At 40.1% G+C, this 17152-nt stretch overlaps 2 protein-coding genes across 4 annotated transcripts in view; one reads left to right on the forward strand and one right to left on the reverse strand.

The window, feature by feature from the left end:
• Positions 1-4757: 4757 nt before the first annotated feature.
• Positions 4758-6817, reverse strand: purab (purine-rich element binding protein Ab). The gene has a single exon (XM_046849415.1). The coding sequence runs from the start codon at positions 6097-6099 to the stop codon at positions 5251-5253; it is 849 nt and encodes a 282-aa protein (XP_046705371.1). The 5' UTR covers positions 6100-6817; the 3' UTR covers positions 4758-5250.
• Positions 6818-7415: 598 nt separating this feature from the next.
• The window catches only part of nrg2b (neuregulin 2b), a 56041-nt gene continuing 46304 nt past the window's right edge, over positions 7416-17152 (forward strand). For 2 of the 3 annotated variants that reach the window (XM_046849410.1, XM_046849411.1), the window contains exon 1: positions 7416-9436. In XM_046849410.1, coding sequence (XP_046705366.1) covers positions 9025-9436 — 412 coding nt within the window. In that variant the 5' untranslated portion in view covers positions 7416-9024. Of the gene's footprint in view, positions 9437-15893; positions 15914-17152 lie in introns of those variants that run through there. The other variant, XM_046849412.1, reaches the window with a different exon arrangement.

Below are 17152 nucleotides of genomic sequence, written 5' to 3' on the forward strand. Positions count from 1 at the left end.
ACCGTGGACAGCTCTTATCCTGCCAATAGAGGGCGTCATGACATTCTTCATCAATTCATTCTTCTGGATAATATTTACGTTGATTGATTTAGCAGAACACAATCTATAGATGTGGGGCTAAGGGTCAAAAATCATTCTCATAGGCCTGCAGTGTTTTATTTTAATAGTGATGATGTTCTGGACCACCACAATGGTTACTAAACTATTAGTGAACATCTTTTGCACCTTAGATGGTTAATATACTTTAGTCACTTCAGGAGAACAAAACGGAGGGAATGAAGGTTTTATTGCAATTAGTCATTTTCAGACAAAAAAAAACAGGCTTTCCAACTCAGAAACAAGGTACACACATGTACAAAAAAACAAAACAAAAAACAAAAAAACAAAAAAAAGGAAAAAAAGAAAGAAAAAAACCCACACTGGATACCAAGAACAAAAAGTCAGGAAACTTGTGAGAATACACAAACAGCAAGGGGAGGTGGACGATGAAGGGTTGGATGAGAGGTACTTCTTCTAAGCCAATGTAAGCACCATATTTGTGTTAAAAGGAAGGCATAAAATAAAAACCGTACCCTAAAATGGTTGGCTGAAGTGTAACATGGATACATACATGAGCGCAATCATCACAGTTGTTATTTTTTTGTTGTGTTTTGTTTTTTCATCAGACATTTTAACCAACTGAATAAAAGAACAGTTGGTGCACTACTACTTCATCATGCAACTGACTTTTTAGTAAACCTTCTGTAACACAGACAAAATAGACTTCAATAAGTAGAAGAACATACATCTCTGGCCAACAGCAATTGTCACAAAGCCTGGAAAGTAATGTTATACTGTTTTGAACGTGAGATCTATCAAAAATAATATGCAGACTTTTTTATTTTTATTCTTAATATATTTAAAGTGCAAGTATTTATCCGTTTGATTCAATGCTTTCATTAAGTATAAAATACAAAGGAAATAAAACGGCAATATGCTTTTTCTGTATGTATATATATATATATATATATATATATATATATACATATATATATATATATATATATATATATATATATATATATATATATATATATATATATATATATATATATATGGGTTTTATATCTTCTTTTTTTTTCATAAAGAGGAGCATCATATGTAACAAACCATATATACACACACATTACATATCATATATTTAATCTTTTCAGTACAACACATTTCATAGAGAATAAAATAGGGATGGAACATGGGATATGCAGGAATCCTCCTTTAGATACTCTCGAATCCTAACGTTGTTCCAAACCCATTCCTATTGTCCAAAGAAAGGTTTTGAACCCATAGCCTTTTTGTATGTAGAGAGACGGAAATATGCAGACACAAATACGCTAAGCAGGTCTGGTCAAGGCCTTTAGCTTGTGACAGATTAGAACCATAATGTGAAAATTAACAGAGAACTGCATTTGGGTGTGATTTCAGAGAAGTGAACTGAAAATTTGTAGCAAAGCATGCACACACGCACACACACACACACACACGCACACATAGAGGACTTAATAAAATGTGCATCTGCATTTTGCTTGTCTTTTTATTAGTTGTGTTATGTTTAGTGTATATTGAATTTGTTTTGGAACTGCGGATACATGAGCGCTTTAAAATAGTCCCAAAGCTAAAGAGCAATAATGACAAGAAAAACACATTCTGACACTTAAGGACAGACAAGAATAGAAGAAGCACCACTAACAGGAGACTATGTTAACGTAACTCAGGTTCTCCATCTCACAGATGGAGCCCCGCTCAGGATTTATTCCTGTGTATGAACCAAGCGTACTATGCGTGAGTACGCGTGTGTTTTGCTCTTTATCAGTATTTACCACAGTGCTAATACACTTTTTTTTGCGAATAGCACACTGTGGTTTGGAAGCAAAGCTAGAACTTTGCTGGTGTGGAGTGATTGATGTCCAACATCTGGGACAGACACTCTTGTTGGAAAACTTTTGCCAATCTCGACAGGCAGAAAGTAAAGTCACAGAGCCATTTAGTACTGAATAGCACCTTTAGATTGGACTATAGTTTCTTATTAGTCATATAAGCCTCTTACACAAAGTGTGTGCATTTGATTGACAGAGGCATCTTAGAGTGCAAAACAAAAGGTCTGCAGGTTTTGTGATTTGTTTCAGATTGTACCGAGCTGATCCAGGAAACGGCCCTTTCAAGCTCAATGGGCTTGTTTTTTTTATTTCCAGTTTTTCCGTATGGATGAAGATGAAGCTTTATTACACTGGTCAAGTCATTGTTTTTTGTGGCACCCACTGAAGTGTTTATTAATCATATCACGGCAGTGATAGGAAATTATTAGCTTAAGGGACAGGGGAAGTCTAGAAAATAGAGAAAAAGTCTATAAACAGGAATTTAAATAGCTCCTGCATTAAAAGTGAGCTGAGCTCTCAAGCAGAGTGTGGACTACTACACCAAACTTAACCAGACTGAAAGTTATATTCGAAGAGAGGGCAGAGAAAAAAGTGCTCTCATGTGCTCACATCCTTAGCAGGTTAAGGAAATCGTCCAATCCCCAGTCATCAGGTGCAGGTTTTTATTCGAACCAATCAGGAGCTGCACAGTTTCATCAGTTCTGCTCCTGTTTGGTCAGAAACGAAAGTTTGCAGCCGAGCTGTCTGTAAGATTGTACAGACCTGATAAAGGGGAAATCCTCTGCTGGAAAAAACCCACAGTCAGGAGGCTGTTATGGTTTTCATAGACTCACTGAATATAAGTGTTAAGCGAGCCTGGCTGCATTTCTTTCTCCCAGGTACGTTATAAACACCAGCTGTCAAATCCTAGTACAGTTTCTTTCTCTAACAAAAGAACTCCTGCCAAAATGGTCATGAGACTTCATTAATTTTCCAAATACATCCTTTTTTTAGATAATAAAATATTGAAAATACGATTTTCCCTCAAATAAATAGGTAAAAGTCCATACAGGAAGCATTGTGCCATTAAAAGAGAGAACCAAGCAACCTAACACTTCGCAACAGCTCGAGAAGCTCCACACCAAACTGTTTAACGTGACATCGACAGTCTTTAAGGTCACGTGCAACACGAGAGACTTGGCTGCTAAGCAACCAGCAAAAAAAAAAAAAAGCTTATGTTCTCATATAGTCAACCCAAGATCAACCTTTGACCTAAGCAGCATGGAACAGTAAGAACAGTCACGAATTTACTGAAAACATGAAAATAATCCTTCTCACATGTTCGTACATATTTCGGTTAGAACGATGCCGTCTCCACACCACACAGAGTGAATGCAGGTCTTGGCACAGAGCCTAAAATATTGCACGAGATGCTTCAACAAGGGGTGCCAGTAGCCTTTTTACTCATGGCTGTTGATTGATTTATCAACTCGTCCCTGTTTATCGCGACTCTGGATGAAACATTCAGCGCTGTGAATCTTTTGTTAGCAGAACTTGGAACGGAAAGATGTATGTGTGTGATAGAAATAAATTTAATCACATGTCAGATTTGCAAGACTGACAAAACAGAAACTAGTGAGTGGGGTTTATTAGCACCATACAAAAACATACAGGCTACCACCTCTGCCCTAATTCTACTCACACACGGTCCCAAAGAGCAAAACACAGGGCTGGAGCCATAGATAGCAAATTTCTTCCTAATAAACATTTTTAACTAGGAGCACAAGGAGCATACCTCCACAAGCTCTGTGTGACTTTAGATAAACACTGTTCCATCATCACCATCATCATCTGTGTTCCTAGTTGAGCACAGAGAGGAAAGAAACCCGTGAGCCTCTTTGAGAGTTTGGCTTTTTAAAAAGTCCTTTAAAAGCACCACAAGTGGCACAGGGACAGGGATGTTGTGGCGAGCGAGACGAACAGCAATCAAAAGCACATGACACTAAAAGCATGTAAACGTGTGGCGAGCATTAAGGCACCAGGTCGGTTTTGGACGTTGTAGTGGACGTGCCGCGCAGGGGCACCACACATCTGCGCATGCTCACACTAGTGGAACAGCTCCTTTTTTTTGTTGTTTTTTTGTTGTTTTTTTGTTTTAGTACCACCCCTACCCCAACAAACAGAAAAAGGAAAGAAAATCCCACAGAAAACGTGGGAATTTTTTTAATAATAATCTAAATACATCTGATTCACAAAATCATAAATTTTGTATTTCTAAGTTAGCACTTTAATGAAACGTGCCCAAACGGCAGTGGGCACACAGCAAAATCCCCAACGTCGGGGATCGACACCATGCTCATTTGTCGTCCGGAGGAAGGAAATGAGCACAGTGGCTTCAACATTGCAGATTTTGCTGTGCATGGTGCAAGAGGGTTGATATACTGTATTTTAATAGAAATCATAGTATTAAGAGTCTCTCCGACCCACGACTTGACTGCTTTGTTCCTCTCCTTACTAAATCTGGAGTAAAAACAATGTTGCATGACGAGCTGACACAATTCTCCTTTGCTCTTGATGCATTCTTTTTTTTTTTTTAAAAAAGGCATATGAGTACAAGTGCACAAGCTCCTCAGATGCCTTGGATCAGTCAGGATGGACTTCCGTTCAGCAGATGGACTGTGCACAGAGCACACCATACAAACAGCACTTTATCTTCAGCACAACCTTCAAATGGAAATTTCCTATATATATATATATATATATATATATATATATATATATATATATATATATATATACACACACACACACACGTGTATGTATGTATGCATATATATATATATATATATATATATATATATATATATATATATATATATATATATATATATAATTTGGTTCACATATTTCCTAAATACAGTAGCTTTGTGCTATAAAGTCTTAGCATTTTTTGTTGTTTTCCTTTTTTTCTCACGTTGCACTTTGGACCAGTACCGTATAATAGCTTGGACGTGTACAAAAACGCATGGGCAAACAAACACACGCCGACTTTATGACATTCTGACCGTCTCGGACACAGTTCGTGGATCGTGTTATCGATAGCAGCGGATTACTGTTATATGGTTGAGTAAGTGGATCATAACCGGGTCGATGAACGGAGTGATGCAACTGCAAAAATTTGTGAATGTTGCCTGGATGACGATCCGATTGAAATCTCACATCGCGCCTCCTCCCCTCCCTCCCCCCCACCACCCCCATTTCCAGTTAATAAGCTTTTTTTTTCTACTATGGTCGTTTCACCGCTTGTTTTCTGTCAGCGAAAGTATATTTCGTCCTCGCCTTTTCAGCGTCCCGTAAATTAATCCTCTTCCCCGTCATCGCCGTGCAGGCCCTCCGGTAAGAGCTCGCGCGCCCTGCGCTCCCTGCTCCTCTCCTGTATCTTCTTCATTTCGTCCGCGTACTTGCTGAACGTGGAGCCGAATTTGGACCACACTTTGCAGGGCACCGTGATGGAATTGCGGTAGGTCGGCTTCACTTCGCTGACCCGCATAAACACGCCATACTTGTTCGAGCCCACGTCGAAGAAGAAGCGCTTGTTGTCCACGGTGAGCGACGTGCCCTCGGGCAGCTCAGCTGGCTCCTCGTCCACGCCGTAATCGTCGATGAGCTTGGCCAAAGCGTCGCGGAACTCGATCAGCCCTTGCGCCGGGAGAGCGATGGTCTGGCCTTGCGCCGTGCCCAAGCCGGGGCCCCGATTCACGGTCTGTCGTATTCTCAGAAACCGCCCCCTCTGGTTCTCCTTCAGATCCATGTAGTACTTTCGATTCTCGCGCACCAGAAACTCGCTCTTGAGCGCGCGCCGCGGCTCGTCCTGCACCGTGTCCGGGTGGCTGGGGCCCAGCTGCGCATAGTGCTCGATAAAGTCGCCCAGGTAGTCTCGGAACTCCACGGCTACGGACATGGACAGGGTCAGGCGACTCTTGTTTCCCGCAGCCCCGACCTCGGCGATCTTCAGAAAGCGGCCTTTGGCGTTCTGCTTCACGTCCAGGTAGAAGCGCTTGTTCTGTATGTCAACGCGCTTCGACGCCAGCTCCTCCGTGTCGTGCTGCAGCCGCGACGAAGCGCCCATCGCACCCTGGTGCATCTGGACGCCGCCGGGGCCTGTGGCGAATCCTCCGTGCTCACTACCGCTGTCTCTGTCCGCCATGATGCAAACCTCCTCCGCTTACCTTCTCTCCCGTCTCTCCCTCAGCCTGCTGCTCACCCCGAAAGACGCTCTCGCGATATCTGTAAACGACGCACAGGAAAACTGAGGTACTGTAAAGGCGAGGCCTACTGTAGTCCGAAATACTGACGATGGTGCTTGGTGTCTTGGTTAACGTCAAAACGGCGCGTACCGTGCGCAGCATTGCGCAAAAACTAGTGTATTTTCGTGTGTAGACAGAAAAAAAGGATAAATTAAAAGAACGTTAATTTTTTTTATGGCATCCATTTATTTATTATAAACTAACTGTTCTGTTCTGTATAATAAACTTCACATCAGGTCTCAGGTTACTCTCAGGCTACACATTAAGAAAACACATGCCCCCACCAGGACTTTTTGTATGTTTATTGAGGGGGAACATTTTACACCATGCAGGCTGTATGCACTCCATGGTACACATAAACTGTATTTCTATGCAAATTGCTTTACTGTGTCGGTAAAAAGGAAAAAAAACATTTCTGAATAACATTTTCCCCAGAAAAACAAAACAAAAAGTACAAATACATTTGTTATAAAAGCGTCATTAGGCTGTTTGTGATTTTATTTTCAGTTTCATATTCAAAAAGTTTAAAACAAGCTTTCAGTCCGATTCCAAAGCAAACTTTCAGTATACCTTGTGAATTGTGCAGTTTTGAACGGAAAGGCAAACTATAATCAAATTTATTTAGTTGTTGATTTGTTTAATGTTCTATTTGTCTTATTTAATATCGCAATTGCATTGGACTCTTGCGTTCATCATTTCTGAAGGCGTCACTTTTCATTGTAAATGTAATTATCACCGTTTAAGCACTTATTGTTCTATTAAGGACATTGTTTTTTTAACTTGTACACTACTTTCTATTCTGATTAAGGTTATATTTTCACCCCTTTCAGATTTCTGTTCAGAGTTAATTAGTTGTTTCAACTGATCTTTACAAAAATATGTAATATATAAACTACACCCAGCAAGCACGAAGAAAAATATATACTTATATTTCTAAAGTAAAACCACGTATAGAGTAAAGTCGTGACTGGCTCGAAGAAACCACGTTTTGTATCGTGTACGTGAGGGAGTATGAATGGGGGTTCTGACATTTCAGCACCACGGACAGCACCGGATCTCGGCCCCCGTTAAGCGATGTTGTATAGAATTTCGACAGGACAATGGTGAAAATTATAAAAAATAATTTATCATTATTGAGATTATTATAAAAAAAAAAAAATAATAATAATAATAATAATAATAGAAAAAACTGGGATCGAATAATTATATATACTGTGACCACCAGGTCTGGCCACCATATATAAAGCTTAGAATGATGTAATGTATATGTTGTTTTTTTTATTGTTATGCATTTTTGTAAAATGTGTAAACTTGATTCATCTGCATCCATGCAAAGTTAAGTATTAAAGCAGAAATTAATTTGTCTGTAAAATCTGCGCGCCGTAACCACAGTGTTTGTCCTGCAGATGTCGCCCTTCAGCAATTAATAAACAGCGCCCAGCAACAGTCACCGTCTCACGACGCATTTAGTCTATCAATACAACTAAAATGATGCAACGTCTGTCACGTTAAATTCCCATTTAATTAAAAAAAATATATACTAATTTTGTAACCAATTCATATAGTCTGTGTTTCATTACTGTGGTGCTCATGCGCTCTGTGTTTGTCATAACGCTGCAATGCCCGGTCTCCTCCCTTTATTAATAGACAGTGCCCTCTCGCAGCCAAATGCCCGCAGGACCTGTTGCCGTGGTAAATATGGCTGATTGGATGGTCGGTGGGCTGCTCTTTTTCTGCTCTGACCCCCGCCTGGTTGCTTTTTGGGGCAAAATGGTGAATGTGACCTGAATGCGGCAGTCGGATTTCAGCGTTAAATGAATTGCTGATCGTCAGGGCATCGATTCCTTTAGAGCTTCTTTTGCAGCGCTGTTTATCGCCTCTAAGTCTGCGGTCTGCAGCCGCCTGTGCCTCTGCGTGCGCTGCTGTACACGGAAAAAGCTCTGTGCTCCTGGCTTCTAATGCAGTCGTGTTATAATCCACCGACGATGTGCTCGAACATTTGAGCATCTGACGGTGGGATTAGGACAGAATTCTTGTTGGCCAGTCGCCGTATGCAGCTTGATCTTGGTCACATTATTGGCCCTCTCATTTGCATTTGCACGAAAGATCCTCAGAAGAGTACATATAGAAAGCTTTTTGGGACGGTGTGTGTGTGTGTGTGTGTGTGTGTATGTAAGTGCGCGCCCGCGCGCGCGCGTGTGCAGTGAGCAGTAGAGGGGACGCGCTTGTTGCATCGCCCCGCTGCACGTCTTGCGTGTGTCGTCGCCCTTTGGAGACCAATTTGAGCGTAAAATCCACCAGCGGACACCACGACAGGCCATTTAGGATAAATTCGGTTCTTTGTGTGCATTGAAACCAAATCATTTCTAAAGAATCCAAGTTTTTTTTTTTTCATCAGTGACAGAATGCCCACCCGGGCGATGACATTTCAGTGGACACAGAAAGACTAGCGGCGTCTTGCGGAATCTGCGCTCTCGCGAGGAGCGTAATTTATGAACACACACCGGCGCTGGGGGACTGCGCTGAAGGAGAATGCAGCAACGAGTCTTTTTCCGCCCCGCGCCGATGCCCGGGGCTGTTTCCGGTTCCTGAGCGTCCCGCGGTCCCCCGTCACGAAACCGCGCGGGGAAAGCGGCGCCCACAGATGGCATGGGCACAGCCTGCGCAAGGTCTGCCGCTCTGCCCCGCCACCGGAGCCCGCCCGCCATACCCCTCTGCCGCTGTAACCCTACTCCGTTGTCCTACTCGTCCCGCGTACGCCCCGAAACCACTGCACCTGCACCTGCACCACCGCGGCCGGCCGCCCCTGAGCCACAGCCGACGGCATGAGGAGGCTTGATGCGGTGCACTTCTCCATGCTGCTCGTCGGGGTCTCCTTTGCGTGCTACGCCCCGAGCTTGGATTCCCTGCAGGAGCAGGCGTACCGATCGGCCGTGGTGATCGAGGGCGAGGTCCAAGAGCTGCCCGCCAACGCCTCCACCGAAACGTACACCGTGAGCGTCCGAGTCGTGGACGTGTGGCCGACCAACAGCGGCGGACTTACGCGCCAGCAGCTCGTCACCGTTGGCGACTTTGGCTCTGAGGCTCCGTGCGTCGCAGTGGAGAAGGACCACAGATACATATTTTTCATGGACCCCACAGAGGAGCCACTGGTGTTCAGGGCATCTTTTGCTCCTCGTGAAACCGTTGAGAAAAATCTCAAAAAAGATGTGGACCGCATTCTTTGTGAGGACTGCGGTAAGTTTTATTCTTTATATCAGCCAGCAGTGTGTGTGTGTGTGTGTGTGTGTGTGTGTGTGTGTTTGGACGCGCGCTATTGCTGTGGCTATGCATATGATCAGTTTAATTACGGTTTAATAATGCATCCTAGTTTCCCTGCTTTAGATAATCTTTTCCGTATTTCTTGCAAGCAGGTTCAATCGTATGTTCTGGGCGTATCAACAGTCTAGAAACACACCAGGACACACACACACACACACACACACACACACACACACACACACACAGACAGACAGGTTAGCCTGCATTAAATTACCAATTATCGTTATCTCCCAGACCACGAGCTCTGATGTTGTCTAGGCTGCAGCATGCACAGATCTTTTCAATCCATAGATAAGGCTAGATCATTTAAAACGTAGTTTGTATTGATGCAGTGCTGAAAGATGATGTAGTAATAGAACCAGCTTTTTAATTAAATCTTTTAACAGGAAGCCGGTGTGTGCAGGGAAACGTTTGACATGCATCCTCAGTTTAGTTGAATGCCTCTGCTTAAGGTGCTTATGTGTAGCCAATATGTAACGTTGCAGATGTCAACGTGTCACTTGCCTTTTATTGGGCATGGAGCACAAAACCGCGTGATCGGAAATTGGGAAAGTACTGCAGAGATTTCAACTAAAAAATGCATATAATGTGTATACACATCAGCTAGCGTATACAAGGAAGCGTTTCCACTTTTTTGTTTGTTTGTTGTTGCTTCTATGTTTGTTTAATTCCTCTTTGTATATCTCAATCCATATCCAATCTAATTCTAACAAAGAAATGTCTGTGCCATAATTGATAATCTTTTTGTTGTTATAATCTAAAATTTGACCTTTTCAACCTATAACATGTAACTGTAGAATTTCTAAAGTATTTAAGACACACAAAAGCAGCTTTCATACAAACCTACTAGAGATTCTTCAGACGTTATACCATCAAACAGGTATGATTTGGATTAAACAACACAATGTCATGTACAATCGTGTTAATGATTGTAAATTGGTTTATCCTACATTAAGGTATTACAATATTATTAAGTTATTATAATTGTTATATGCACATTCATCTTATCAGCCAATCATATGGAAGACGCAAAGTTTCAACCTCAGTTAATGTGCATCATAAACATCCAAACTGGTCAAATTTGATGTAACTTTGCCCATGTGTTTTGGTAGTTAATGCCAAGAAGCTATTTGAATAAAACTATTTCAAAAACTGTTGATCTGGTATTTTACAGAGTTTAAAGAGTTTGGTGTGAGAAAAAAAAAATGTGAGCTGCAGTATTGGTGGAGATCAGAGTGGAATGACTATGGTTGCTTAAATAGCCACTATATACACCCATGGTTAGCAGAAAAGCATCCTAAGGTACATGGGCTGCAAAAGCAGAATACTGTTTGGGTTCAACTTCTGTGAGACAAGAATCAGAATATGAACTATACTGGCCATTGGGTAACTAAAACTGAACAAGGATCATCCTGTCTGTGAAATGACAAAACAGCTGTAATGTGATTGTGCTTTACTTTGTAAATAAGTTGAATGGAGTACAAACCAAACTGTAGTAACTTGTTGATCCACTGATAACAGAGTGAAGCACAGTGGCATAGGACATGTAGAAATACAGCTGGAGGAAGTTGTGGATCATATCTGGGGATGTGAAATCAGACACCAGAATACCAGTCTGTGCTGTTAGGGTTGAAGTTAGACTGGTTTCAATTAGACAACCTGTCATCTGGTGACCCTTCAAACAGGCCACTCAAACTGTTTGTAGATAAGATAAAAAATTATGTGTAATGTTGGGTTTCAGCCTTTTTTTATAAACACAAATGTCTGTCTATACACATGGGATGAATTTGTAAAGCTGGATCCGTGGAGTTAATGGTGAGTGTTATGGTTGACAATAGTTTAGTATTACTGAATTCTTATGTGCCTTTACTTACACTTTACTTACACACTGCATCCTGCAGAAGCAGTAAAGAGAGAGAGAAAGAGAGAGTGAGTGACTGGGTGAGAGAATGAGAGATCCGGGACTTGTGTAAAAAAGCAATTTGCTGAACATAGTACAGATTTTCAAAGCCTGGATCCTTTAACAATACACTGCGTACATATTGTGACTTTCTTTGTTTCAGGTCACACTTCTGACAGCTGTGTAAAGTGCATGTGTTTGTGAAAAGCAGGGCAGCATGGCCTTTAGATGAGCTCTGCACCTAATAAGACGAGCATCATGAGAGCAATGATTTTAGTTTTTTGTGTTAATTTGAATAAATAAAAGGAGGAATAGTTATTATTCCCTTGTTATATACAGCAAGATGAGAGTATCAGAATGTCTAAGTAAAAGTGAAATAGCTCCAACTGTTGGAGATATTGTTGTAATGCAAGTCAAGTTTAGTTTTAGGGCCCAAGAATCACACATTGAAGGCTTGCACATATTTGATTTCACACCATTTTTTTTTGTATAGAAAAATTTTATTTGGTCTATTATCTTAAGTTATAAATATTAGTAGTTGTCAAACTTATAATATATCATTAGTTATTGTACAGTGCCTAAAACTGCCAATTCTAACAAAACTAACTGCAGTTTTCAGTGAAACTGGTCTCAGCGCTGTGTATGATACACTAATTGACTACAGTGTAAGTTCAAAGGTTCCGAGATAATTTCAGTTAAAATACCCTGTAATTCAATTATTTGATGTCAATCATAAAATCTATCTGTGATCATAATCAGTAAGACTTATGGTTGTTGTGAGTGTTCTTTGGCAGAGAAGAGAGATCTAATGTCTATCAAGAGACTGAATAATTGAAGAGCTCTTAGTTTTTCTTCCACTCTGCTACTGGCACACCAACCCTCTCCGCTAATGTAAACCTCTTATTGCCTAAAGCTTTCTTTGTTATTTTAAAATAGCTTGTTGGCATAAATCAGTCACTATTTATTCCCAGAAGCTGTGAGATTATCTTTTGCCTTTTGAGGACAAACTGTTCCTCTAAAGCACGTAAGTTTGACATACAAACACAACAGGGATGTGGCACTATTTTGGTTTCTATGATATTTTAGAGTCTTTACATTATTTTGTGTATAATTTTATAGAGATCACAAATGGCTAGCATTGTGTGTCTGGAAAGCATGCTGTCGATGAGGTGTGTGGCTCCCTGCAGGTTATGAGTGTTTTGCTCTTCGCTTACCTTGTGGTTGGTGCATTGCATCATCGAGACACACACGCTGTGGATTAGATAAAAGCTGCTCAAGAGTGGTTTTTTTTGGATGCAGTTAAATAAAATTCGATTTAAGACAAAAAGGCATAGGATCACCCCATTAATGTCTAAAGGCGTATCTGTCTCCCTGCTTACACGTCACTGTGCAGTATTTTTAAACCGGCATGATGGCAAATGTGTAAATGATTTAGTGTTGGAAATGAGGAATGTTTTTTTCTTCATTCTAGTCTAAATGGAGCCTGTTTCGATCGTGTCTCATACAGTGCTTTGTTTCTTTGCCTGCATTTATGAAGCGAACAGGGTCAAATTCAAATTTGATTAACCTATAATTACACCTGCAATGAGGGGAACACATTTCCTCCATAGGAAAGCAGTTGCTTAGCCGGTGTAAAGCCAGTTTGTTGGTTCTGCAGCCAATTAACTATGTAGCGATACAGTCACCATGTTCCTGTGATCTTGTGAGAATACTGTACATTTAAATTAAGTTTAAAAGTAATACCTGATTGAGCCCGCTGGCTGTAGAACGTTTTAAATGGCACTCAGTGTGCTTTATACCACACACCACCTTTTCTCCAATAAATGCCCCTATTCAGAATTCTACCAAAACCAAACTGAAATTAGTTACTGTTTCAAAGAAGAAACACCAGGAAAAAAAAATTACAATCCTTTCAAATGAACATGTCAAAGAAGAGATGCTTCTGCCAGTTTTAGATTAATTCTTGCTATAGCCTACATATATAATATACATGCATCATGCATATTATCTTTGCTATTGAAAAGGTAGATATCTGAACAATGTAACAAGAACAATGCATTTTCTTTTCTCATAATTCTAATTATTATGTGCGGAAAGCTTGGATTTATACTTTGTTTTTGTTTGTTTTTTTTGATAAAATTTTTATCTTATAAAACAGAAACGTTTGTATACATTTAGTATCAGTCGATAGAAATTGGGGTTCATTGTAAAATTGTTTGAATCATTTCTTAAAACAAAGCATAACAAAATAAAAGACACATACACACAGAGAACTTAACATTGGCACATAGTTTCCCATCAATATGTCAATATGTTAAGGAGTTGAGAAGTCTTTGTAACATCTAGTTGGCTAGTGTGGGACTGTGATCCCAGTGTATTGGAGAATTGCGATGAATGGGAGGAATATATATCTTATTTGGAAGGCATTTGGGTAATCTTTGAAGGCTTGGGTGATTTGATGTTAGACATCCCAGGATATGGCAGCAATAAAGCATTTATTTACGTGATATAATGTGAGTTGGGAAGAAATGGCTTTGGGAACGGCTTGGGGGTTTTGAATATGTTATATGAAAGGTTTATTCTGGTAAAGAATATGGCTTATTTGGCATTGGCATTATTGGTAATATGCATTAGTACTGATCATACTCCAAATGACCAGTTAGCTTCCCCCACAATGGTTGCTTTAATGTTAATGACATTTATCCATTATCCAGAAGAACAATTTAAAGTAATTTATACAAGTGAGCAGCTGAGGGTTTGGAAACCTACAACCTTTTGATTAGAAGGTCTTGACCACTAAGCTACCACTACCCCATTATGTCTGTCATCTTCCTCCTAAAATAAGTTTAAAGTTTAAGGTTTATTTGTCATTTGTATAGCTGTCAGTGACAGTTTGTACAATGAAATGCTTAAGTGACGTTACAGGAAAACTACAGCAAATATTAAACAGTAAATAGAGCTCATAGACACTCAAGATCGACTAGTGTAATAATGATTGTAGCATAATGATGACAGGAGATATAGAGTATGCCATCCCCCTATCCCAGACAGCACGGCCAAGTTTGCTCCCTTGGCTCGCTTTGAACTCACATCATCCGACACTGGGGCAAACACGAAGAAATTGTTCTGGTAACTTAATTCAGAACCTTTATGTGTTGGCTGTGCTAGAGTAGGGAATTGGAGTAAATAAATTGGTATCAATCACTCGTTTTTGAGAGTCTCTGAGTACATTCTTAATGAAGGTCTAAAAGACAGAGGGAGCACTGACCAGTCCATGTGGTCATACCATGTATCCATTATGACTTTTGTCATTTCAATTTGACCCCACAAATCAGCCATACTAAAGGAGTTATCCATTTCAAAAGCAAAGTTTTTTTGGGGGGTGTTTTGGGTGCATGTCCTTAGAAAGAAGGAGGTAGAGGAGTAGAGAGGTGGAGAGAGAGAGAAAGAAAGATTTTTCTCTTCTTTTCTGCCTGCAAGCACTTCATCAACTATTCATCACTTACTTTCTGCTCATGATTTTTCGCCCTCTCCCACTTTCCCCGTAGCTGCTCTTTCCTCACACGGGTGTCAGGAATGTCTAATTCAGAAATGAATAGATAACAGCACAGTGCCTAAAGTATCGGGTCAACACAGTACTGCTTGGCACACTTGACTGATGCATAATCGGCTAATAGACATTAGCATCGCTAAGTAGGCCATCATATCAGATTATAATTAATGCACTGACGTAACTCATGATACATGTCGCATACAGTGTGTGTGTGTGTGTGTGTGTGTGTGTGTGTGTGTGTGTTTGTATTTGTTGTGCAGTTATGTGTGTATTGCTGTTCTGTTCTGTTAGTAAACCTATTTGCTATTTGGATAGCATTATCAGAGAGACTGTGTGCCTACGAAATTGCACTGATGAAACAAGTTTAAATTTGATGAATCATATAATTATTGTGTTTTCTCATAAGAAACCATTAACTTAAAATTTTCCTTTAACTTTTTAATTCACAATGATAAAATTTCACACACCCTCTTTATGGTTAACTTCAATGTCTCATGCTTGAGTCATCAATTGTTTCATACTTGAATAAATATGATTTTATTTCATACCTTTCCAGTGATCATGATTAATAATGCCAGTTACCATAATGATCAGGAACACAGTGGTCTAACTGGTTACAAGTTGTGAAAGGTAAGATTAGTTTTTGAAGGTTTAAGTTCCTCTACCTCCTTTCGAACTCTTTGATTAGTTCAATCCGTACAGCCAAAGCGCTGAGGTTGTAATGTGGCTGTAAAATTCCGGCTTAGAGCGACTTGCCATGTCAGCGCCTTTTGCTTTCCAATTAGCCAGCAGCCCTTCTCTCTGGGGCATCCATTCACTTGTGCCTGCCAAATCTCCCATGCGAGTGCATGTGTAAACCATGCCTGACATGCTATCTGCTTAATAAGCTTCTCCATTCGGCCTCTGTCAGCCATCCTGCCATCAGTAAGGAAGGAACCAGGTAAGAGACACTAGAATGAATGCTGGTCTCACCCTGAGGTGCTCCTGACTGACACCTGCTTTCTGTTCCTAAATACACCTTTTTTGGCTGATGGAAGTTTATTAATTAGCTGCATTAGCTAAAATTTATCTTAAAGCAGGATAAAAACTGTTTGGTGTACAGTAGGTTTTAGACCAAACTTGAATTTCAGTGGCATACAATGAGAAACATCTAATTCCTAATACAATTATGTTGAGTTATTGGATGTGCCATGACAATTAAAATGATTTACTCCAGTGTGCAGCAGCCAGTCAAGAAATTAATAACCCCTGGAATTCCAATGCTGGCATGTTCTTTGGACAGACATGACAAACAGCAGGTCATGACTCCTCCCTAGCTAGCTGCATGCTGTAGACATTTACTGAGCATGAATATGAACATGAACATGTGTGCATGTGAATATGGCTGTAAAAGGTAAAGCTGCTCATGGTTATTCCAGGTTGTATGATGCAAACCCACCACAAACACATGCATATAATAAGAGGTTGACTTTGTTTGTTGGACATAATTTTGGAAATTACTGATTAAGCGTTAGACTTGTCTTTGGGACCACATGCAAAAGTTTGCACAACTGGCTGAAAAAAGAGAGGCTGTGTTTCTATTTTACAAGCTTAAAACATATGGGGAAAGACCACAGTGCAAAAAACAGAAACTAGAAGTTTGCACTCCAATCCACAATCCACTTTGGATGTGATTTGAAGAAGCCACTGTATAAAATGTCATCTACCATAGTAAAAACAAATATGTCAAGATGAATGGGGGGTTGAAAGAACAAAGGTCCAAAAACTGCTTAGAAAAAGCAAATATTGAAGGCAGAATATAAAGGCAAAGGATGGGCATATTAAAGACGTATATATATATATATATATATATATATATATATATATATACGTAATAGCGTCTTTTGGAATGTGACATTTTACAATTTATATATTCATGTATACTGCTTGACCGTTTTAAGTGAATTATGATAATTTATATGGGAATATGGGAATATTTGTCAAACCCAGGCCACTGATGCCTCTATTTTCATACCTTGCATGTTATTATTGATTGGGTGCAAGCCAGTTATTTTTGTAGATTTGCACTCTGTTGCTATGCTCATGCTTTTAAACGGATGCTGAAGTAGACTAGATGCAGAAGCGCAAGATGGCGTGACATTCAAAATCATTTAAAAATTAAATTGCATGCATTACTATG

The sequence above is a fragment of the Silurus meridionalis genome, chromosome 5 (genome assembly GCF_014805685.1).
Source record: "Silurus meridionalis isolate SWU-2019-XX chromosome 5, ASM1480568v1, whole genome shotgun sequence".
NCBI classification, from domain to species: domain Eukaryota; kingdom Metazoa; phylum Chordata; class Actinopteri; order Siluriformes; family Siluridae; genus Silurus; species Silurus meridionalis.

What these genes read in the sequence shown, in the direction of transcription:
- purab (XM_046849415.1), bottom strand. Translation starts at nt 6,099, where the DNA reads ATGGCGGACAGAGACAGCGGTAGTGAGCACGGAGGATTCGCCACAGGC.